At 45.2% G+C, this 22,911-nt stretch overlaps 2 protein-coding genes across 7 annotated transcripts in view; both read left to right on the top strand.

Annotated features, from left to right (window-relative positions):
* LOC110533409 (ankyrin repeat and KH domain-containing protein 1-like) overlaps window positions 1–15,467 on the top strand; it is a 47,813-nt gene extending 32,346 nt beyond the window's left edge. For 3 of the 6 annotated variants that reach the window (XM_036989635.1, XM_036989634.1, XM_036989633.1), the window contains exons 17-34: window positions 455–566; window positions 3,899–4,044; window positions 5,998–6,140; window positions 6,301–6,514; window positions 6,652–6,827; window positions 6,943–7,105; window positions 7,561–7,656; window positions 7,896–8,012; window positions 8,231–8,402; window positions 9,262–9,742; window positions 9,863–10,018; window positions 10,244–10,393; window positions 10,684–12,230; window positions 12,477–12,647; window positions 13,353–13,595; window positions 13,776–13,969; window positions 14,626–14,784; window positions 14,883–15,467. In XM_036989635.1, the coding sequence (XP_036845530.1) occupies window positions 455–566; window positions 3,899–4,044; window positions 5,998–6,140; window positions 6,301–6,514; window positions 6,652–6,827; window positions 6,943–7,105; window positions 7,561–7,656; window positions 7,896–8,012; window positions 8,231–8,402; window positions 9,262–9,742; window positions 9,863–10,018; window positions 10,244–10,393; window positions 10,684–12,230; window positions 12,477–12,647; window positions 13,353–13,595; window positions 13,776–13,969; window positions 14,626–14,784; window positions 14,883–14,942 (4,500 nt within the window). In that variant the 3' untranslated portion in view covers window positions 14,943–15,467. The remainder of the gene's footprint in view (window positions 1–454; window positions 567–3,898; window positions 4,045–5,997; window positions 6,141–6,300; window positions 6,515–6,651; window positions 6,828–6,942; window positions 7,106–7,560; window positions 7,657–7,895; window positions 8,013–8,230; window positions 8,403–9,261; window positions 9,743–9,862; window positions 10,019–10,243; window positions 10,394–10,683; window positions 12,231–12,476; window positions 12,648–13,352; window positions 13,596–13,775; window positions 13,970–14,625; window positions 14,785–14,882) is intronic. The other 3 variants (XM_036989636.1, XM_036989638.1, XM_036989637.1) reach the window with 1 other exon arrangement.
* Window positions 15,468–16,681: 1,214 nt separating this feature from the next.
* On the top strand, window positions 16,682–21,573 carry eif4ebp3 (eukaryotic translation initiation factor 4E binding protein 3). The gene is made up of 3 exons (XM_021617567.2): window positions 16,682–17,004; window positions 19,791–19,952; window positions 20,827–21,573. The coding sequence occupies exons 1-3, from the start codon at window positions 16,866–16,868 to the stop codon at window positions 20,856–20,858; spliced, it is 333 nt and encodes a 110-aa protein (XP_021473242.1). The 5' UTR covers window positions 16,682–16,865; the 3' UTR covers window positions 20,859–21,573.
* The last annotated feature ends 1,338 nt before the right edge of the window (window positions 21,574–22,911 follow it).

Raw genomic sequence — 22,911 nt, 5'->3', positions numbered from 1 at the left:
GGGAGGGTTTGGTCGGTAGGGATATCCTTGTCTCATCGCTCACCAGTGACTCCTGTGGCGGGCCGGGCGCAGTGCACGCTAACCAAGGTGGCCAGGTGCACGGTGTTTCCTCCGGCACATTGGTGCGCCTGGCTTCTGGGTTGGATGTGCGCTGTGTTAAGAAGCTGTGCGGCTTGGTTGGGTTGTGTATCGGAGGACGCATGACTTTCAACCTTCGTCTCTCCCGAGCCCGTACAGGGGTTGTAGCGATGAGACAAGATAGTAGAAACAAAATTGGATACCATGAAATTGGGGAGAAAAAAGGGTTAAAAATTGAAAATAAATAAATAAATAAAACAAAAAAAACAACACGCTAATTTAGCTAATAATAGTCAAACGGGTTTGTCTGGTCTGTCTGTCTGGTCTGTCTGTCTGTCTGGTCAGGAAAATAACACCCGCCTGTATCTCTTGTCAGACGGAGAGTAATCACGACACCGCTCTGACGCTGGCCTGTGCCGGCGGTCACGAGGAGCTGGTGTCGGTGCTCGTCGCCCGCGGGGCTAACATCGAGCATCGGGATAAGAAAGGTACACAACTCCCATACTTTGTCTTTTTAAAAAATATATGTTTTGTAGCAATAAAAAAACAATAAAAAAAACATGTTGGGATCAATTATCAGGGAACTTGATCATTTGTGTTTAGAAGTGGGAGTCCGTCTGTAAGGTTGGAAACTGATTGGATGACTAGATTTAACGGATGGGCATTTGACCGTTTTTTTCTTTTTTTCACTGTTTGAGTCCTGGCAGGATTTATTTTCTAAGTACTTAAATGAAAAATATTATTTGGACACAAGGCATGTACTCAAAATACATATGTGCACATTGATCTATAGGCCTATGCCAACGGTGTGCGACAAATTCCAATTTTTCCTAACCATTACAGAGAACACATCCATAATGACAAAGCAAAAACGGATATCACATTTCCACAAGTATTCAGACCCTTGACTCAGTACTTTGTTGAATCACCTTTGGCAGCGATTACAGCCTCAAGTCTTCTTGGGTATGACGCTACAAGCTTGGCACACCTGTATTTGGGGAGTTTCTCCCATCCTTCTCTGTAGATCCTCTCAAGCTCTGTCAGGTTGGCTGGGGAGTGTTGCTGCACAGCTGTTTTCAGGTCTCTCCAGGGGAAGTTAGATCGGATTCAAGTCCGGGCTCTGGATGGGCCACTCGAGGACTTTCAGAGACTTGTCCCGAAGCCACTCTTGCGTTGTCTTGGCTGTGTGCTTGGGGTTGTTGTCCTGTTGGAAGGTGAACTTTCGCCCCAGTCTGGTGTCCTGAGCGCTCTGGAGCAGGTTTTCATCAAGGATCTCTCAGTACTTTGCTTCGTTCGTCTTTCCCTTGATCCTGACTAGCTCCCAGTCCCTGCCGCTGAGAAACATCCCCACAGCATAATGCCTCCACCACCATGCTTCACCGTAGGGATGGTGCCAGGTTTCCTCCAGACGTGACGCTTGGCATTCAGGCCAAAGTGTTGAATCTTGGTTTCATCAGACCAGAGAATCTAGTTTCTCGTGGTCTGAGAGTCCTTTAGGTGCCTTTTGGCAAACTCCAAGTGGAGTGGGAGTGGCTGCCGTTTGGCCACTCTACCATAACGGCCTGATTGGTGGAGTGCTGCAGAGATGATTGTCCTTCTGGAAGGTTCTGCCATCTCCACAGAGGAACTCTGGAGTTCTGTCATCGGATGATTGTGGAGGCCAGGTCATCTGATGCAGCACTCAATCACTCTAATTCTTGGTAAAATAGCCTTACACAGCCTGGAGGTGTTTTTGGTCATTGTCCTTTTGAAAAATAAATGATAGTCCCACTAAGCTCAAACCAGATGGGATGGCGTATCGCTGCAGAATGCTGTGGTAGCCATGCTGGTAAAGTGTGCCTTGAATTCTAAATAAATGAGACCGTGTCACCAGCAAAGCACCCTCACACCATAATACCACCACCTCCGCAATTTACATAGAGAAATACACATACGGAGATCATCCGTTCACCCACACCGCGTCTCACAAAGACACGGCAGTTGGAACTAAAAATCTGTAAAATGGACTCCAGACCAAAGGACAGATTTTCACTGGTCTAATGATCATTGCTCTTGTTTCTTTGCCCAAGCAAGTCTCTTCTTCTTATTGGTGTCCTTTAGTAGTGGTTTCTTTGGAGCAGTTTGACCATGAAGGCCTGATTTTTAACGCAGTCTCCTCTAAACAGTTGATGCTGAGATGTGTCTGTTACTTGAACTCTATGAAGCATTTATTTGGACTGCAATCTGAGGTGCAGGTAACTCTAATGAACTTATCCTCTGCAGCAGAGGTAACTCTGGGTCTTCCTTTCCTGTGGCGGGCCCCGTGAGAGCCAGTTTCATCGTAGCGCTTGATGGTTTTTGCAACTGCACTTAGACATTTTCCAGATTGACTGACCTTCATGTCTTAAAGTAATGATGGACTGTCGTTTCTCTTTGCTTATTTATTTGAGCTGTTATTGCCATAATACGGACTCGGTCTTTTACCAAATACCTCATGAAGCTGGTTGAGACAATGCCAAGAGTGTGCAAAGCTGTCATAAAGGCAAAGGGTGGCGACTTTGAAGAATTTAAAATACATTTTGATTTAACCCTTTTTTGGTTACTACATGATTCCATATGTGTTATTTCATAGTTTGGTATCTTCACTATTTTTCTACAAACTAGTAAAAAATAAAGAAAAACCCAGCAGTCCAATTGACTGGTACTGTATATATTTAGTCAATAGAAAAGCAAGTGTAATATAAGATAATTGTTTTGAAACCGTAATATCATTATATTATATCGTTGTACACAGTCTTCAAGAACCTCTGCATTGGCACTTGCATTTGAGGCCTTTTGGCTCTGCAATGGCATAGCCTTGCTTAGTTAATTTATCAGACAAGACGCTTATATTTCCCCGAGTCCTTATCACAGTCAAGACACGAATATTATAGTAAAAAAAAAACATTTTTTTTAATATAACAGAATAAAAATATATTTTTCCAAATGAAAAAGGTGGCACTGCAAAAGTGATCCGTATCTCACGTCTGAAACAGTTGTCAGAGATCATTTGAAACCGGGGCTCAAACACAATTTGGGTTTTCGATATGCACAGCTCAAAAAAATAAAGGGAACACTTAAACAACACACTGTATTCTTTCATTCTCCCAGCCTCCTTTCCTTTTATCTCTGAGTTCCTATTATAACTGACATATACACTGCTCAGAAAGGGGTTGAACCTCGACCTAGCAACATTTAATTTTAAGAAAGGGGTTTTATCGGTGTGTTGCTTTTTTATTTTTTATACAGTTCTTCTGAAGATTAATTGCATGTAGGAAATGTCATGCTAAACGGCACAGTAGCAAATAGATGGGCAGCAATGATTCCAAAACTGCAGCTGTTTGTTGGAACACAGAGTTTCCTACTTCAGGATTAAACTGTCATCTTTTGGCTAGAAATGTAGCAGTTAGATACGTTTTTCTAGGTGTTTATTTCTGTCGGACTAAACGGGAGCTTGTGAGCGCTCAGCACCTGGCACGTAGGAAGCGGTCGGAACGCAATTGGGTGAATGAGACATGGAGGGGAAAGGGAATTTGGAAGAAAACGCAAACGCACATGTACACATGGAACACTACAGTCGAGGGAATTATTTTTAAAGACAAAAAAATATATAATTTGGACCATTTTACTTGCCCCCCAGAAAGCACATTTCACCCAATAGTTTTACAGTATTATTTATTTTATTTTTTTTTTAATCTCTGGTTAAAGATTTACCTTTTGTCGGTTCAAGCAGTCGAGTATTCATGCCCATCCTTAGTATGTTGGAGAGTAAATCTAAATGTCTCTAACCATCTGTCCCCAGGTTTCACTCCTCTGATCCTGGCTGCTACAGCGGGTCATGTTGGCGTGGTGGAGATCCTGCTGGATAAAGGAGGGGACATCGAAGCCCAGTCGGAGAGAACCAAAGACACTCCTCTCTCCCTGGCCTGCTCTGGAGGAAGACAGGAGGTGCTGCTCTGCTTGTTATATTTTGTGAACAACAGGATGAGGCAGTGCCGTAAAGCGAGACATTTTAGCGTAGCCACTTTCCCCACAGCACTCTCACCGCAGCTAACCCCAGAAGTCCCAACACTAGCATTCATGCAATTGCAAACACAGCTTTAATTTATTGCATCGAACATACTATATGCTACATTAAGGCTACATCGACCCAAAATACCATGTAGGCCTAAGACATAAGTCTAATGTCCAGAATTTAATCAATATCATTTGTAAATTAGATTTAGCTACAATATCAGACATTGTAAGAAGATGGAGCCCCAGGAACCACCACATGTGGATCTCTGTTTATATTTTTTTAAATATTTCTAACAGCGTCTGTCTTCCCCCTTTTCTGGATTTATTATATTATTTCACACCTTTTATCTCTTTGTCTACAAAACATAATCTGAGCGGCATGTGATCGAACAAGTCATTGGAAACGTCCTCCGTTCGTTACCTTCCTTGTAGACAGAATAAAACGGTTTTTGGGGGGGCCAGATTACTATTAATGTAATCCGTAAACCAACTAATACATTAAACGTGCTCATTTTCAATAGCCGATAGAAGAAACAAGGAAACTGAAAGAAATAGTTATTTCAACCTGGTAATAATTAATTTTCTTTCAATTTGCTCTAGAATCGAATTATCAATATAATAAAGCTTGGCGTAGGATATTTCCTTAAAGTAGACTCAAACAGCTTATGTTGTATATGAATTGGCTTTAGCAAGATGCTGTGCAGATTTAATTCATTTTCAGCACATTGAATTAAAAAATATCTATATATTCTTAGAGATTCTACACAGCGGCTTGTTCTGGCCAATCCTCTCAATCTCTTCATCCATTGGTTGGGCTACTGGTCATTTCCACCAATAGGCTATGGTAGCCCGGTAGCCTATAAAGAAGCTACCAGGTGCATTTTTTTTTTTTTTTTTTTAGATATGAAAGAAGACGTTAAATGTGATTAACAGGTAGGAAAGTGTGGAGATGAGTGTGTGCTGATTGACCAGTAGGATAGGTGTGAATGAACGTCTTCTCAACTGGCCTACCTGGTTCAATAAAGGTAAATTAAGGTGTGAATGTTCTGAAAGCTTAATTTTAATCAATCATATGAATACCCCGTTGAGACCTGATGGGTCATCAGCAGGACAATAGTCTTGCTGTGTCTATGACATGGTACGCCGATGAAGACTGTTATGCTCCACAATGCTCCCTAAATTTCATGTTCATCATCTGCTACTGTCTACATGATTTACAGCGGGTTCCAGTAAGATTCAACAGAGAAAGCATCAAGGAGTAATTACTTTTGTTTTCTGTCTGTCGGACTGGACAGTCTACTGTGCAATTGTGTAGGATAGGCTATTGCGTAACACCCAACAATATTTTCCTTTCTATTATTTAGGACCATGGGCTTAAAAACAAAACGATCAGAGGATAATTCACAAGGGATTTGTTTTTTCCCCAAACGTTTTTCATTCAGGTCAGTCTTTTGACAGAAACCTGGAGGATCCCTAGTCAAATTAAAATATGAACACATATTTTAGGCCGTAGCCTGAAGAAAAAAAAAAAAGCCAGACATGATTTTATGAAAAGCAGTGAACATACACATGGTTTCACCTTCTTGAATAACAGACTCACGAACATGCTTGCATCACAGCTGTTTCTGCCCAGGGAAGCTCAACGTATTGTAGCCTACAGTGCGTTAAGGGCGAGTACGCAGCGTAGAGTAGCTGCTGCTGCATAGAAACAGCTAATGGTGACCCTAATAAAACAACAAAAATAACCTGTGGTGAAACAAGAGGCAGAACGACAACCTTGACAGACACAAACTCACTGTCCGAACCAGCTTAACACGGCATACATTTAGATAAACAATTAGAAGTGTTCTGTGGATTGACTAACCTGTGGTCCGTTCACTCCAGGTGGTGGAGCTGTTGCTGCTGCGCGGGGCCAACAAGGAGCACCGTAACGTTTCAGACTACACTCCTCTCAGCCTGGCCGCCTCGGGGGGCTTCGTCAACATCATCAAGATCCTCCTCAACACTGGAGCTGAAATCAACTCCAGGTATCCACAACCAGCCCTCCTTGCCACAGTTTGTGCAGGCTGTGCCTCTGTCCCAATCTTGAACAGTTTGTGTAATCATCCCTCTCGCCCTGTCTGTTCCCCTCGCCCTGTCTGTTCCCCTCGCCCTGTCTGTTCCCCTCGCCCTGTCTGTTCCCCTCAGGACTGGGAGTAAGCTGGGTATCTCTCCTCTGATGCTGGCTGCCATGAACGGTCACGTCCCTGCGGTCAAGCTGCTGCTGGACATGGGTTCCGACATCAACGCTCAGATCGAGACTAACCGCAACACGGCGCTGACCCTGGCCTGCTTCCAGGGACGGGCGGAGGTGGTCAGTCTGCTGCTGGACCGCAAGGCCAACGTGGAGCACCGCGCCAAGGTGGTAGCAGCTGCAGCAGGCTGGAGCCCGACATGTCCTCATGTTGTCTGGGCTTGTGTCAAAGACATTAGAAATGATGTTCTGGTGTTTGGTCTGTGTGGTGCAGTCTCACTGACCCATTATACGTTCTCTCTCAGACTGGGCTGACCCCCCTCATGGAGGCGGCATCGGGTGGCTATGCTGAGGTGGGGCGGGTGCTGCTGGATAAGAGCGCTGACGTCAACGCCCCACCCGTCCCCTCCTCCCGAGACACCGCGCTCACCATCGCTGCAGACAAGGGCCACTACAAGTTCTGTGAGCTCCTAATCAACCGGTAATACATCTTTTTAATGTACAAGTATGACCGTGAGAAGTACCTTTTCAGTCAGAATATCATTCCTCTCCAGTCTCTCTTCCTCCCTCTACTCAGCCTGTTGTCCTTCTCACAGAGGTGCTCACATTGACGTGCGCAATAAGAAGGGAAACACTCCCCTGTGGCTGGCGGCCAACGGCGGCCATTTTGACGTGGTGCAGCTGCTGGTGCAGGCTGGGACCGATGTCGACGCAGCAGACAACCGCAAGATCACACCACTCATGGCTGCCTTCCGCAAGGTGGTGTACACACACACACACACACACACACACACACACACACACACACACACACACACACACACGTATGAAATAGCGGAGGCTGCTGAGGGAGGACGGCTCAAAATAATGCCTGGAACGGAGCGAATGGAATGAAATCAAACACATGGAAACACCTGTGTTTGTTGTATTTGATACCGTTCCACTTAATCCACTCTAACCATTACAACAAGCTCATCCTCCCCAATTAAGGTGCCATCAACCTCCTGTGGTATGAAACTAAACTGTGATTAAACACTAGTGTCACTTGCTCCTTTAAGTAAATTGGTTCTGATACTGATACACAGTTGAATATCTCGTATATGACGTGTGCTCCCCGTTCATTTCCTGTTCTTAGCTAATGACCCCGGTGGAGTGTAAATGGAAGTGAATGTATAATAATCCCAGGAGGCTGACCTCTGAACTCTGTCTCACAGGGCCATGTGAAGGTGGTTCAGTACCTGGTCAAGGAGGTCAACCAGTTCCCCTCGGACATCGAGTGCATGAGATACATTGCCACCATCACGGACAAGGTAAGCTGAAATGGACAAGAACAACAACACATTCATTGAAAATGACAAAGGGGGTCTCGACCTTCGCCTCTCCTGAGTTGCAGCGATGGGACAAGACTGTAACTACCAATTGGATATGACAAAATTGAGGAGAAAAGGGGGGTGGGTACATTTTTAGAAAATGACAAAGGGTCAACTTTTTATTTTTCTGAAAGAAAGTGCGGTTCCAACAGTACATTTTTGTCTCGTACTCCTCCTAGGACCTGCTGAAGAAATGTCACCAGTGCATGGAGACCATTGTCAAAGCCAAAGACCAGCAGGCAGCAGAGGCCAACAAGAACGCCAGCATTCTGCTGAAGGAGCTGGACTTGGAGAAGGTAAATTACTTTTCCACCCAACACAACCTTCTGCTCCTCATGGATTTGTATGGATTTACAGCTCTCTGTAGATGTTGCGTGCATCCTAAATGGAACCATGTTCCCGTAGGGTTCTAGGCTAAAATGTAGTGCACTATATAGAGAATATGGTCCCATTTGGGATGCATTCTCTGGCTTGTAATCAAATTATTATTTTATTTTTTTCTTGGGGTGTACAGTCCAGGGAAGAGAGTAAGAAGCAAGCCCTGGCCGCTAAGCGTGAGAAGCGTAAGGAGAAACGCAAGAAGAAGAAGGAAGATCAGAAGAGGAAGCTGGAGGGGGAGGAAGAGGAGGAGGAAGAAGAGGAGGCCAAAGTAAAAGAGGAGTTAGAGGACCAAGACTCCTCTGAAGGTAACCACCTTTTTACTAGCTGTACCTGAACAGCCTCTATTAGACTAACCCAGCACCTGAACAGCCTCTATTAGACTAACCCAGCACCTGAACAGCCTCTATTAGACTAACCCAGCACCTGAACAGCCTCTATTAGACTAACCCAGCACCTGAACAGCCTCTATTAGACTAACCCAGCACCTGAACAGCCTCTATTAGACTAACCCAGCACCTGAACAGCCTCTATTAGACTAACCCAGCACCTGAACAGCCTCTATTAGACTAACCCAGCACCTGAACAGCCTCTATTAGACTAACCCAGCACCTGAACAGCCTCTATTAGACTAACCCAGCACCTGAACAGCCTCTATTAGACTAACCCAGCACCTGAACAGCCTCTATTAGACTAACCCAGCACCTGAACAGCCTCTATTAGACTAACCCAGCACCTGAACAGCCTCTATTAGACTAACCCAGCACCTGAACAGCCTCTATTAGACTAACCCAGCACCTGAACAGCCTCTATTAGACTAACCCAGCACCTGAACAGCCTCTTATAGCCTAACGCGGCAGCACCTGAACAGCCGCTTGTGGCCTGGCGCGGCCTCCGGCGGCCAAGCTGGGCTCCTGAAATCAGCATGGTTTTTGTCTTGAAGATGACCGTCTCTGTCTGTGTGAATTAAAGGATATTTTCAAGTCAGTTTTAATTCAAGTAGTTTAGAACATGAAATCATCTGTCAAATGAACTGAAATGACGCGCTCATGTTAATTTCACCTGAGACGAAGCCGTTCGACATCTTTCTAATGTCCTTTTGGTTGTTTCAGTGGCCCAGTGGTAAAATAAGGGTGAATAACCTTCCGTATTTCACGCTCTGTTTAGACGGTGACGTCCCCATTGACCCGCCCAGCGCTACCACCACCACTACCATCGGCATCTCTGCCACCTTCACCAACGCCTTCGCCAAGAAACGAGCCAATGTGGCGACCACGCCCAGCACCAACCGCAAGAACAAGAAGAACAAGACCGTGGAGCCCGTCATCCTGCAGGACCCCCAGGTGGCGCTGGCTCAGCAGAAGACCGACAAAGACAAGATCCACGGGGAGCCCAGGGGCGGCAGGGTGCCTGGTGGCAGCGACTCGGACAACCTGGACAGCACCGACTGCAACAGTGAGAGCAGCAGCAGCGGAGGCAAGAGCCAGGAGCTCAACTACCTACCGGACATGCCCTCTTCATCTTCCTCATCCTCGTCTTCATCGTCTGCTCCCTCGGGGGTGAGCCAACATCCCCAGCCGGTCCCTGAGAAGAGGCACAGCTCCCGAGACCACAAGGTCACAGTGTGCATCTCCAAACCACACCAGAAGTAAGAGACCAGGTCTTAATGCTGAAAAGCAGTGTCCAAACTGGGAATTCTTAAGTCTAAACTTGTGAATTGTCTACAGTACACCACAGGGCTCTCTGTTTATTTTCGTCTTCTTCTCAGACTCCATGACTGCATCAACGTCCTGGCGCCCAGCTCCCTTCCCCCCTCCTTCAAAACCATTTCAGTGCCGGTCACCTCGCCCAACAGCAAGATGAACCTCACCAGCCCCAAGAGGGGCCAGAAGAGGGAAGACGGCTGGAAAGAGGTGGTACGGAGGTGGGTTGGCCTCAACTCAAACAATGGCTACTGTAGTTACGGTTACTGTGACCTTTACCCATAGAGTGCAGTGAGGGTACAGCATCTCCCTTCCTCTAGTTCGGAATTTATAACTGTCACTTCTTGTTAACTAGCAATCAACTGCACCTGGTATCTACTACGTAGTTGTTAAGTGCAGCCGTTTGACCCCGATATTAATGGAATGGCTTGTTTGTCTTCTGTCAGATCTAAGAAGTTATTGGTGCCTGCCTCTGTGGTGTCTCGGATCATGGGCAGAGGTGGCTGTAACATCACTGCCATTCAGGACGTGACCGGAGCTCACATCGACGTGGACAAACAGAAGGACAAGAATGGAGAAAGGATGATCACCATCAGGTAAGGTCGGCCCACTGATCACCACTAGGTAAGGCCGGCCCACTGATCACCACTAGGTAAGGCCGGCCCACTGATCACCACTAGGTAAGGTCGGCCCACTGATCACCACTAGGTAAGGTCGGCCCACTGATCACCACTAGGTAAGGTCGGCCCACTGATCACCACTAGGTAAGGTCGGTCCACTGATCACCACCAGGTAAGGTCGGCCCACTGATCACCACCAGGCAAGGCCGGCCCACTGATCACCACCAGGTCAGACACTCACCTGCTTCTCTCCCTTTGGTCTTCAGAGGAGGTACTGAGTCGACTCGGCACGCTGTACAACTGATCAACGCCCTGATCCAAGACCCAGCTAAGGAGCTGGAGGACCTAATCCCCAGAAACCACATCCGCACTCCTGGTACCAGCACCAAGATGGGCTCCACCTACACCACCTCCACAGGGGCCACCAACACTACGGCGGCCGGCTCAAAGGGCCTGGCATCGGTGTTTCCGTCGTCCGCTGTGTCCTTCCAGACCCCCCCGGTCTCTCAGCAGGGAGGGAAGATGGGAAAGAACCTGTCCCCCGGGGTGAGGCCCCCCTTTGTTTCACTGCCCCTGGCGTATGCCAACCCACACCTGGCCCTGCTGGCTGCCCAGACCATGCACCACATCCGACACCCACGTCTGCCCATGGCACAGTTCGGTGGCACCTTTTCTCCATCGCCTAACACCTGGGGCCCGTTCCCGGTGAGGCCCGTCAACCCCGGCAGCACTCACAGCTCTCCCAAGCACAACGGGAGCACTGCCCCCCGGCCCTCGCCTGTCTCCGCTGCCCATCCGGAGTACACAGCTCCTGCCTCTACAGCAGCCCCTGCAGCCACCGTCTCGCCCACCAGCACTGCCCCCTCCGGCACCCCAACGCCCTCCTCTGCCAGGAAGCAGCTCTTCTCTGGCGAACCAAAGACGACCAGCATGACAGCAGTCACTTCCACAGTGAGCAACGTTCCCGCCACGCAGCTGGCCCCTGCACCCTCCACCATGTCCTCTACTCCGTCTTCCCCTTCCGTGCCCATCGCCACGTCTGCACAGCAGCTGCCCGTCTCCAAGCCGGAGCCTGCTGGTGGCACCACGCCTGGTAAAGAGAAGTCCTCTCCAGATGCAGCACCTGTCCAAGGTGGAGCGTCGGAAGGTTCCAGCTCCAACGGCCCCATGTACTTCACAGGTCCTCCCACGGCTTCACCATCACTGCCCTCCCAGCAGCCGGACAGCCGACAGCAGCAGCTGCCACTCCCCTTCTCCCCCAGCACAGAGCCCAGCCCCCAGGCCACCCAGCCTCCCTGCTCCCACCTGCCCTCCTCTCACGCTGCACCAGCAGGGGGCAGCACCGTACCTCACTACGCACAGCCTTCTCCCTCATGCGTGCAGCCCTCGGCCCAGGTCTACCCCATGACAGCTGGGACATCTCCGCAGGAGCACCATTCTGTGTTTGTATCCTCTGGAGCCTCCCAGGAGCAACACCAGAAACAACCGCAGCAGTATACCAACCAGGGTATGGCAGCCCCTTCCATGGGCATGATGAACGGCTCCCAGATGCACAGCCACGGGGGCAAGACCCAGCAGCTGCCCCCCAACTACGGCCCCAACGCCCTCTTCAACCATTTCAGCAGCATGTTTGACAGCAATCAGGTGGGCAACAATCAGGTGTGGGGAGCATGTCACCTGCCTGCTCGGACCCCTCCGGAGCAGCCCTACATGGGAGGCATGGGACAGATGGAGAAGGTGATGCCAGCTCCTGACGGCTCCAAGGCTCCAGGGTACCGCTGCAACTCCCAGAGGATTGTCACCAGTCCCATCGGTAAGCAACAAGGACCATAGACTCCACTACACACACACACACACACACACACACACACACACTCTGCAGGAAATAACACCCATAACACCATGTTGTAACCCAAGAAAAAAATCTTGTTCCAGAGAAACAAATTCTACTGATTCCACAAAGCAGCACTAATCATGTTTATATTGACGTACTTGTTCAGTTTATTAGTGGTTTGTGCCTAAATATTTTAACCAGGTCAGTTGACCTCTTTTGTTTCAGGCATGCACATGGACCCGTCGGGAAACGCCATCTCTTCGTCTGCTGCTCTGACCAGCTTCGCCACCAGTATCTCTGGCAGTGCAGTGTACCTGCAGGGTCCGTCCCCGGTGGGAACCCCCTCCTTTAGCCGCCAGCATTTTTCCCCTCACCCCTGGAGCGCCTCCACCTCCAGTAAGAACACAGGGCACGGGGCAGGGCGGGGCGCGGCACGGGACAGGGGGACGGGACAGGGGATGGGACAGGGCGCGGCACGGGACAGGGCGGGGCGGGACAGGGGATGGGATATGGCACGGGACAGGACGGGACAGGGGATGGGACGGGGGACACGGGACGGGACAGGGCGGGACGGGACAGGGGACGGGACAGGGGACGGGACATGGGGGGGGGACGGGACAGGGGACGGGACGGGGGATGGGACGGGACGGGACAGGACGGGGGGCGGGACGGGGGACAGGACGGGGGACAGGACGGGATGGGACAGGACGGGGGACAGGACGGGGGACAGGACGGGATGGGACAGGACAGGGGACAGGACGGGATGGGACAGGACGGGATGGGACAGGACGGGGGACGGGACGGGGGACGGGACGGGGGGCGGGACGGGGGCGGGACGGGGGGCGGGACGGGGGACGGGGGACGGGACGGGGGACGGGACGGGGGACGGGACGGGGCAGTTCATAGATCTAAAGTGTTTTTCACCCCCCTCCCTTTTTTTTTTTTTTTTTTTTTTTTTTTGCAAAGTAGCTTCAATGTCTACTTTTTGGTAAAATAAAGAACTTAAATTAAGCTAAATCAAAGGATTTCATGTGATTTTATCTTAAGTCTTCTTTGATAAATCCAACATTTGGAAAGTTAACAAGCCTTTGCCCCCCTCAGGTGAGTCCCCGGTGTCCTCCGTGTCGTCCCCTCTTTGTGCATCCACGGTGACCACGGCTCTGATTCAGGCTAAGCCCAGCGGCAACAGCCAGCAGGACCGCAAGGTGCCCCCACCCATTGGCACTGAGCGCCTGGCACGCATCCGCCAGACGGGCTCCGTGAACCACGCCATGCTCACCGCCGGCTACACGCCGCCTGTGGGACAGGGAGGAATCTGGTCCTTCGGCGTGGGCAGTGCGTCTGGTGAGTGTTTTGGAGAGAGGTGGATCGGGTTAGTGTACAGTTGTAGAGGAATTGGATAGTTGTAGAACTGATCATCTTTAATCGTCAGTGGTTTAAAGATGTTTATCATAATGCTTTGAAATATATTGTAAAGGTTTTTTTGAACATAACGAGTAACTCTCACACGATCCAAAATCTCAGTCCTCCCCTGCTCTTACCCTCCACCTTTAGAGGCGATGTCAGGCTGGTCTCAGCCCCTGATGGGTGGTCACGTGATACAGCAGCCGTCTGGCTTCTCCCAGCACCAAGCCATGGAGAGGGACGACACCGGCATCGTGAACCCCTCAAACACCTTCCATCAACCCATGCCCACCAACTTCATGGACTTCCCAAAGGTAGTGGACAGACACGGCTAAATAGTTGATGCAAAGATTGTGTGGTTGGAATGATCCAATGAGAACTATCACAAAAACATATTTTTTATATTTATATAGATATATTTATGTATATTTTTATATATATAGATATAGATATATGTGTATATATATGTATATTTATATAGATATATGTATATATATGCATATTTATATAGATATATGTATATTTATATAGATATATTTATATAGATATGTATATTTTTATATATATAGATATATTTATATAGATATATTTATATAGATATAGATATATTTATATTTTTATAGATATATGTATATTTATATAGATATATGTATATTTATATAGATATATGTATATTTATATAGATATATGTATATTTATATAGATATATGTATATTTATATAGATATATGTATATTTATATAGATATATGTATGTATATTTTTATAGATATATGTATATATATGTATATTTATATAGATATATTTGTATATTTTTATATATATATAGATATATTTGTATATTTTTATATATATAGATATATTTATATAGATATATGTATATTTATATAGATATATATATATTTTTATATATATCTAGATATATATATATTTTTTTACCCGTTTTTTTATTTATTTTATTGTCCTTTCTAGGGTTTGCCAATGTATGGCGGGACGATCATTCCTCCCCACCCTCCTATGGGAGAGGCCCCTGGGGGCCCCATGTACAACGGGCTCCATAGCGCTGACCCTGCCTGGAATCCCATCATGAATGTGGTCTCCAACTCTGCAGAGACTGCAGAAACACAGCAGGTAAACACTCCCATCAACATCACTAACTTATTTTCACCGTTACTCAGTCTTCCTCTGTTGTGGTTTTGTAACTCGGTGATGAAAACGTGTCGTTTCAGGTCTGGCCTGGGACTTGGGCCCCGCACGTTGGGAATGTGCACCTGAATCACGTCAACTGAACACATCATCTAGCGATTTGAAGCATAGGACCATTAATAACAAGACTCATACACGTTTTAAGAGAACCAGATAATTACATAATATACAAAGATATTAACCTAGGGAGTGTCCAGAAACGGAGAAATTGGATGTTCGGACACCGTTTTGATGTGCCTAACTCAAAAGACGAATCCAGTGTGGGCTGTAACTTGTTTATCACCGTCTATGAACAAACCGATTGCCTGTTAAACAGGATCCATTCTTTGCGTAGTATAGCCATTATTTTTGACTTTAAAAGCCCCCCACATTAATTGTTCTTGGTCTGCAGGGCTCTACAGGACTGTACGCTTATTTATACTCAGTCCAAGAACTAGGTGATAACATAAAGCGAGAACTAAGTCCTTTTAGTGGTAAATACATGTATAATTGTTTACATACAACAACAAAAAAAGGGTTAAAACCAGAGTACATGTCGTATAGTGACTCTACTGTATTAATGTGTAATATTTACCTTAATAGTCAATAAAAAAAATTACGAAACTGTACTGTTGTGCCTTTTATTCATATTGTATTTACCTCATGACATCATACACCTCGTGATTTATCTCGGCACACTTTTTTTGTTGATATGAAGTACCCTTGGTCTGTCTATAGAAGCGAGAGACTGCTTCCTGTGTGTCATGTTTACTCACGATGATGTAATCACTCACTCTGACTGAATGTTCTGGCAATGGGGGTGCTGTTTATCATGCATGGTGAAGTTTCCACGAAAGACTGCAATCGGACACTTGATTTTACATTCACTAAGAGTCTACCCAGAGAACACCATAAGGTCATTTTTATGTTTTGACAGACGTTCAACTAGGATTGCTATCTTTGTTATCCAACTTCAGATTGATTATTGCTAATTGCCTTGTTTGAATTGCACTTGTTAACAAGTAATGCTGGAGATGTTTACTTTGTTTCCCCCCCCAACAAGATTGACTGGGGATTTGATATATTTGAGGAGAGAGCAATCACTCAAACCATAATGTGACAGTCAAGTAATCTTACATTTTGGATGATTTAAGAACAGAAGAATGGAGGCTGGTGGGAGGAGCTATAGGAGGACGGGCTTATTTTAGTGGCTGGGATGGAATAAATGGAACATACTGTATCAAACATTTGGAAACCATATGTTTCATTCTGTCCCATTTCATTCCATTCCAGCCAATACAATGAGGCCATCCTCCTTATAGCTCTTCCTACCAGCCTCCACTGGGAGAAAAACATTGTCATGACGTCACAAACATATAGAAGGTCGAGTTTATTTGGGGGTTGGGCTATTGCGTTAGTATTTTGATTGCATTTAAAAACAAACTTTGTTTGCAAGGTATACAAAGATCAACCGGGGCGGCAGGTAGCCTCGTGGTTAGATTGTTGGACTAGTAACGGAAAGGTTGCATGATCGAATCCCTGAGCTGACAAGGTAAAAACCTGTCGTTCTGCCCCTGAACAAGGCAGTTAACCCACTGTTCCTAGGCCGTCATTGAAAATAATCATTTATTCTTAACTGACCTGTCTGGTTAAATAAAGGTAAAATACAAAAATAAAACCCGGCCTAAGCATGTGACGGTTCATTTCAGTTCACACTGAGTCCACATGTGATTGTGAGCTTTTAAAATGAAATGTTGCGCAGGTTGATACAGTAGTGAGGTGATTGTGAAACTCAAATTAAACCACGCCTCAAATCAGCAGATTTTTCATAAACACCTGCACGTGGCTGCTAGAGCTCACTGCGTCTTACGTCTCCCAGCGCCCCAGTCCCCTAGTTGTCAAACAAAACTTCAGTTGGCGCGGCTTTACTATCTTACAGGCTATAGTAGACATCGATCACAAATAATTTGCAGTGTCTTTTTTTACTTAAAAAAAAAAAGTATTTGTTCTTTCATCTGCTGTCTACGATGTCTTCTAACGGTACCACCAGTATAGGCCTAAACTGCCCTATCCCCAGTCGCTTTGAGCAGTCAAAAGACTGGTCTCAGCTGGCCGACTCCTACAGTCAGACGCCTGGAGGCACCCTGTTCTCCACGACACCTGGAGGTAAGTTTAGCAAAATAAGGGACTATTTATCGTATTGAAGAACACACTGATACGGCCTCGGGAGTTTAAGCGCTGCGCTAGTTTGGAGAACAGCACATTGCGCACAATTGCATAAAGATATAATCTGGGAGCTTGGTGACGCTTTTGTCCAGTTTTGAATGAACGGTTATGTACTTACATTCCTATTGCGTTAAATGCACTTTCACCTGTTCCAATAATTTTAGTTGCATCAGACAATAAACATTTATTGTATGTATCCAGCAATGACAGATTCTATTATCTCTATCAAGATGCAGTTGATCCGAATTATCAACGTGTGTGTATGTGAGGACATTATGTGGCCTTTACAAGGAGGCCAACGTGGAGGGGAGAGAGGCTGAAGGAGTGGGGTTGTTTTCACTGGTGGTGTTACATAGCTGGAATTGCTGAGGACGTTACGGCTCAGTTACAAGGAGGCACTACAGGGGTAGCGGAGTTTGTAAAGCCAGGCAACACACCTGAACTGAGGGGACTGAGATCCAGAGACTTTTTTTTATTTTTTTTATTTCACCTTTATTTAACCAGGTAGGCTAGTTGAGAACAAGTTCTCATTTGCAACTGCGACCTGGCCAAGATAAGGCATAGCAGTGTGAACAGACAACACAGAGTTACACATGGAGTAAACAATTAACAAGTCAATAACACAGTAGAAAAAAGGGGAGTCTATATATACATTGTGTGCAAAAGGCATGAGAAGGTAGGCAAATAATTACAATTATGCAGATTAACACTGGAGTGATAAATGATCAGATGGTTATGTAAAGGTAGAGATAGAGATATTGGTGTGCAAAGACTTCTATTGAACTGTATGACAAAAGAGTGCATAGGTGTGATTGCGTTCAAATTATTTTCCCAGTACAGCATATGAAACATGTCAGACCAGTAGATTCTCAGAGGGTGTTTTCACATAGTCCTCTTTAAAAAAAACAGATCGCATTCCTCTTTATAGTGAATTCTGGGGTAAAAAAAAAAATATATTTCACACTGCCCTTGCCTTTGAATGAGGACTGCGCTGTTTTTCCAGTTCACTTCACCTAAACCCAGAGGCCTCTTTGCATTCACATTGCTATGTTTCGAAAGGAACCAATATATTTTTCCAACATGCACTCTGGATCTTTATAAATTGCAGGACAAGCCATTCAATCAGAATGTGTTCTCAGACAGCTAGATATATCGACTTACATTTTGGAAGCCAATAGATTAAGTTTAGTTAAAATGAGACATAATTGTAATCAGACGATACTATTAACATGTACATTTAATTGGTAACAGAATAAATAGCAATAGAATAAATCATGCTGTAATTGGAAATTGTACACCCAATGTAGGCTACTGCCCCTTTAAGAGCAAGAATAGATTTTGGACCCTGTGTTGTGATTCTTGCCAAATATATTGTCTTCTCACGCTAATCAAACCCCACAATCAATAAACAGTTTATGGCGTTCTCTTAACCTATAAATCACATATTGCTAACAAATAATCTGAACTAAAAACATAACATGTTTGAGTTTATGTGCGTCCTTGATAATCGCCAATCAATATTCAATAACCAAAACCCCGATTTTTCACGAAACCTCCACATCTCTTTTTTTTAGTGGCACCAATGTGCGGGTTTATGGCAGGGGAAACGGTGTAGCAGTAGTCTAGTGTGGGTGCTGCGGGAATAATGACAAGCGAACCTGGGGAGCTTTGCGTTCACATTGTCCTAAAAAAGGGAACCGGACAGTGGCATTCAAACGAATCGTACTCAGACCACCCCTCGAGATGGCTTTGCTTCCGGGGGCTCTTTTGAGTGTGCCGAATTCCTGTTCGAGTGTTCACACTGCACAAAAACTGGCTTAAAGAGACCAGGTGTGAAAACACCCTGATATAGTTGCTAGTAGTATAGGATCCATATCAGATCAAGGTGAGTGAGCTCTTCTATTGAAAAGTACACACGGAGTATAGACCGCCCACTTTTCTATGTAGCCTGCACTAACACACCTTGGATAAATATTGAAGCACAAGAATACCTCATGATCTCGACGGATTGCTGCACATCATGACTCTTGGTCAGTGTTGCCAACTAATTTGCAGGGTAAGTTGTTAGAGGCAGGTTGATTTGTTGCGAAAAGTTTCTAAATGACGTTGTGATGTCATTGCGTGATAACGTAAAGCCGCGTCAAATACATACACAACAACGTTGCTCAAATTAACTGGCCCCCTCGGCAAAAAATATGATTTGACATTTGTTCAGGTACAGACTCCCACTCTTTTCTGTACTTCTGGCTTTTTATTTTTGATTGAGGCATGTTGATTGATGTAAGTCCTGTTCAAGATCAAACATTCGTGACCAACTATATTCATCGAACCCGTACTACTGCTGTCAGCCAACAATGATTTGCTGAAATTACTGCTGCCTGTGCACGAGCTGAGCGCCTGCTGCTGACGTCACTCCACAACGCACTTTTGCAGCCAGGCACGTGTGTTATGACTGAGTGTGTGACAGAGAAAATCGTTTTGTGTCATTTGGAGGGAAAATGCGCGCATTTTAGCGTTCAAGGCAATTTTCTAAAGTTGCTAAAAGTTCCAAATACCTTTTTAAAAGTAGCTACATTTGTTGCTAGGTGCTGTTTGGGAAAAAAACGTTGCCAGGGTAGTCTGACAAGTTGCTAAATCTAGCAACAAAATTGCTAAATTAGCATCACTGCTCCTGGTACTTCTGTGTTCTTACCCGAGACAGACACTTCAACCCTTTGTCCTCACAGGAACCAGGATAATCTATGACAGAAAGTTCCTGCTGGAATGTCGGAATTCACCGATCACACGTACCCCTCCGTGCTGTCTCCCCCACATCCCAGGGGTCACGGCACCGGCCCAGCACCCTCTGGGCAAGCTGAAGGAAATGGACGAGAACAAAGACATCTCGGGTTGGTCTGGATCCTGATACTTACAGTGACACTACTGTATATCATATGAGACCCATTAACCTCTTCCCCTAGCCAGGCCTCTTGGTTACCTGCTCTCCTAAACACCTGACTCCTCTCCCACATGGCTTTGCAGCAGATGTGTTTTTACTAAGCAACACAAGAGGGAACACCTTTTTAAGGGCTCCTCAAGGAAATACTTGAGAAACAAGTTCTCTTGTTTTGTTATTAGAAACTGTGCAAGGAGAGTAAATCAAGTTATTGCATTTATTCTGTCTTAGTTCACAGTGTAGGGAAATGGAAAGCAGTTGCTATGTCTGAAAAGCATCATACTAATATCCCAAGATACAAGTATATCCTTGTCATTCAGTCCCTGTTACTTGATTTAGTCAATCTTGCATTCACATGATGTTCTGATGTCTCACCTCTATAACTTGCCTAATTTTTAAGTCTCCTTGAATTCCTTACCAGTAATTAAAGGGAGGGGATAGGTTGCTTTGTTCATGTGATGTTGGTGACCAATAAGTAGTTTATTTCCGAGGATAAGGAAGTAGGCTACATAGGCCTGTTATCATCAGTGCAGTGTGTATGAGGTGACAAATGCCCAGACTATCACCTGGTGTACAAACCAGTTAGTGTGTTTTGTTGACTCTCTCTTTTTTTTTTTTTTGTACCAGCACTAGACCAAGTTTCAAGGTGAACTGCTCCTCGAGAAAAGCAAACAAAAACCTGTCTGATATGTCAAGCTGCTGGCCAAGCATTATGCTGAATATCTTGTGACCGACCCATTTAGTTTGCAGATGCTCAAAGGTTTTTGGAAGTTTAGGAACGGATATGTCCTCGACGCTGACCTGTGTTCTCTCTTCTGTCCCTACAGCTGACGATGCCCAGTTTGTGATTGACATCTGAACCTACTCGTCCAGACCAATTCTTTTGGAGAAATTGTATTCTGTTCAGACCACTGGGTGGTCGTTCTACTGGTCATACTCTCACTTTAGATTCTCTCCTGTCTAATCCTGGTGGATGATTAATGAACTGTCAAACACTCAGAGAGTTGATCTCTGAGGCTGGAGCAAGAATTCTGGGTAAATTTGGGAAGGGTGGCTGCAGTCAGTCTGTTAACTGCTTTCCATCTTGATGTTCATCTTTATTTTTGTATTTTCTGTTTTTTCAGGATTAATGAATTTATAATTTAGAGTTTTATTCATTTTTTCAGGATTAATGAATTTATCATTTAGAGTTTTATTAATTTTTTCAGGATTAATTGAATTTATCATTTAGAGTTTTATTAATTTTTTCAGGATTAATGAATTTATCATTTAGAGTTTTATTAATTTTTTCAGGATTAATTGAATTGATCATTTAGAGTTTTATTAATTTTTTCAGGATTAATGAATTTATCATTTAGAGTTTTATTAATTTTTTCAGGATTAATTGAATTTATCATTTAGAGTTTTATTAATGGGAACTCATTTTTTTGAAGTTGCATTTTTATACATGGTCTGGGGGTTGGCAGCTGATTACAAGGGTATTCAGAGATGACTTCAATTCATCACTGCGCTCTTTGAGAGTGTGCTGTTCCACTGCAGAGAAAATAAATAAAACAGAAAGAAATGTAAAGTTACATGGTGCTTTGTGTTTTTTGATCATCTGATGGTTTGAAAAGACTTGGCAATAGGCCAAGAAGTGTGGTGAGGTTGAATGAACTCGTATGTTTCAGGACTCTGTACATTACCTCTGGACCTTGAAGCCAGTGCCACTGCCTACACTTAAAAAAAAAAAAATCCTCTAATCAAGAATTGATTTCGACCTGGGACACCGAGTGGGTGTAATTCATTATCAGGTAGAACGGAGAACCAGCAGGCTCCTCTGGACCTCATAAGGGTAAGAGTTGAATACCCCTGGTATAGAGCAGGGATGTTCATTTCTGTTCCTGGAGGGCCAAAACACTTTTTATTTATACCTGGTAGTTACAGTGCCTTGCGAAATTATTTGGCCCCCTTGAACTTTGCGACCTTTTGCCACATTTCAGGCTTCAAACATAAAGATATAAAACTGTATTTTTTTGGTGAAGAATCAACAACAAGTGGGACACAATCATGAAGTGGAACGACATTTATTGGATATTTCAAACTCTTTTAACAAATCAAAAACTGAAAAATTGGGCGTGCAAAATTATTCAGCCCCCTTAAATTAATACTTTGTAGCGCCACCTTTTGCTGCGACTACAGCTGTAAGTCGCTTGGGGTATGTCTCTATCAGTTTTGCACATCGAGAGACTGAACTTTTTTCCCATTCCTCCTTGCAAAACAGCTCGAGCTCAGTGAGGTTGGATGGAGAGCATTTGTGAACAGCAGTTTTCAGTTCTTTCCACAGATTCTCGATTGGATTCAGGTCTGGACTTTGACTTGGCCATTCTAACACCTGGATATGTTTATTTTTGAACCATTCCATTGTAGATTTTGCTTTATGTTTTGGATCATTGTCTTGTTGGAAGACAAATCTCCGTCCCAGTCTCAGGTCTTTTGCAGACTCCATCAGGTTTTCTTCCAGAATGGTCCTGTATTTGGCTCCATCCATCTTCCCATCAATTTTAACCATCTTCCCTGTCCCTGCTGAAGAAAAGCAGGCCCAAACCATGATGCTGCCACCACCATGTTTGACAGTGGGGATGATGTGTTCAGGGTGATGAGCTGTGTTGCTTTTACGCTAAACATAACATCTTGCATTGTTGCCAAAAAGTTCAATTTTGGTTTCATCTGACCAGAGCACCTTCTTCCACATGTTTGGTGTGTCTCCCAGGTGGCTTGTGGCAAACTTTAAACGACACTTTTTATGGATATCTTTAAGAAATGGCTTTCTTCTTGCCACTCTTCCATAAAGGCCAGATTTGTGCAATTAACGACTGATTGTTGTCCTATGGACAGAGTCTCCCACCTCAGCTGTAGATCTCTGCAGTTCA

The sequence above is a fragment of the Oncorhynchus mykiss genome, chromosome 10 (genome assembly GCF_013265735.2).
Source record: "Oncorhynchus mykiss isolate Arlee chromosome 10, USDA_OmykA_1.1, whole genome shotgun sequence".
Taxonomy (NCBI): Eukaryota; Metazoa; Chordata; class Actinopteri; order Salmoniformes; family Salmonidae; genus Oncorhynchus; species Oncorhynchus mykiss.
Note: the sequence above shows the minus strand (reverse complement) of the source record. Positions and strands in the feature narration are given on the sequence as shown.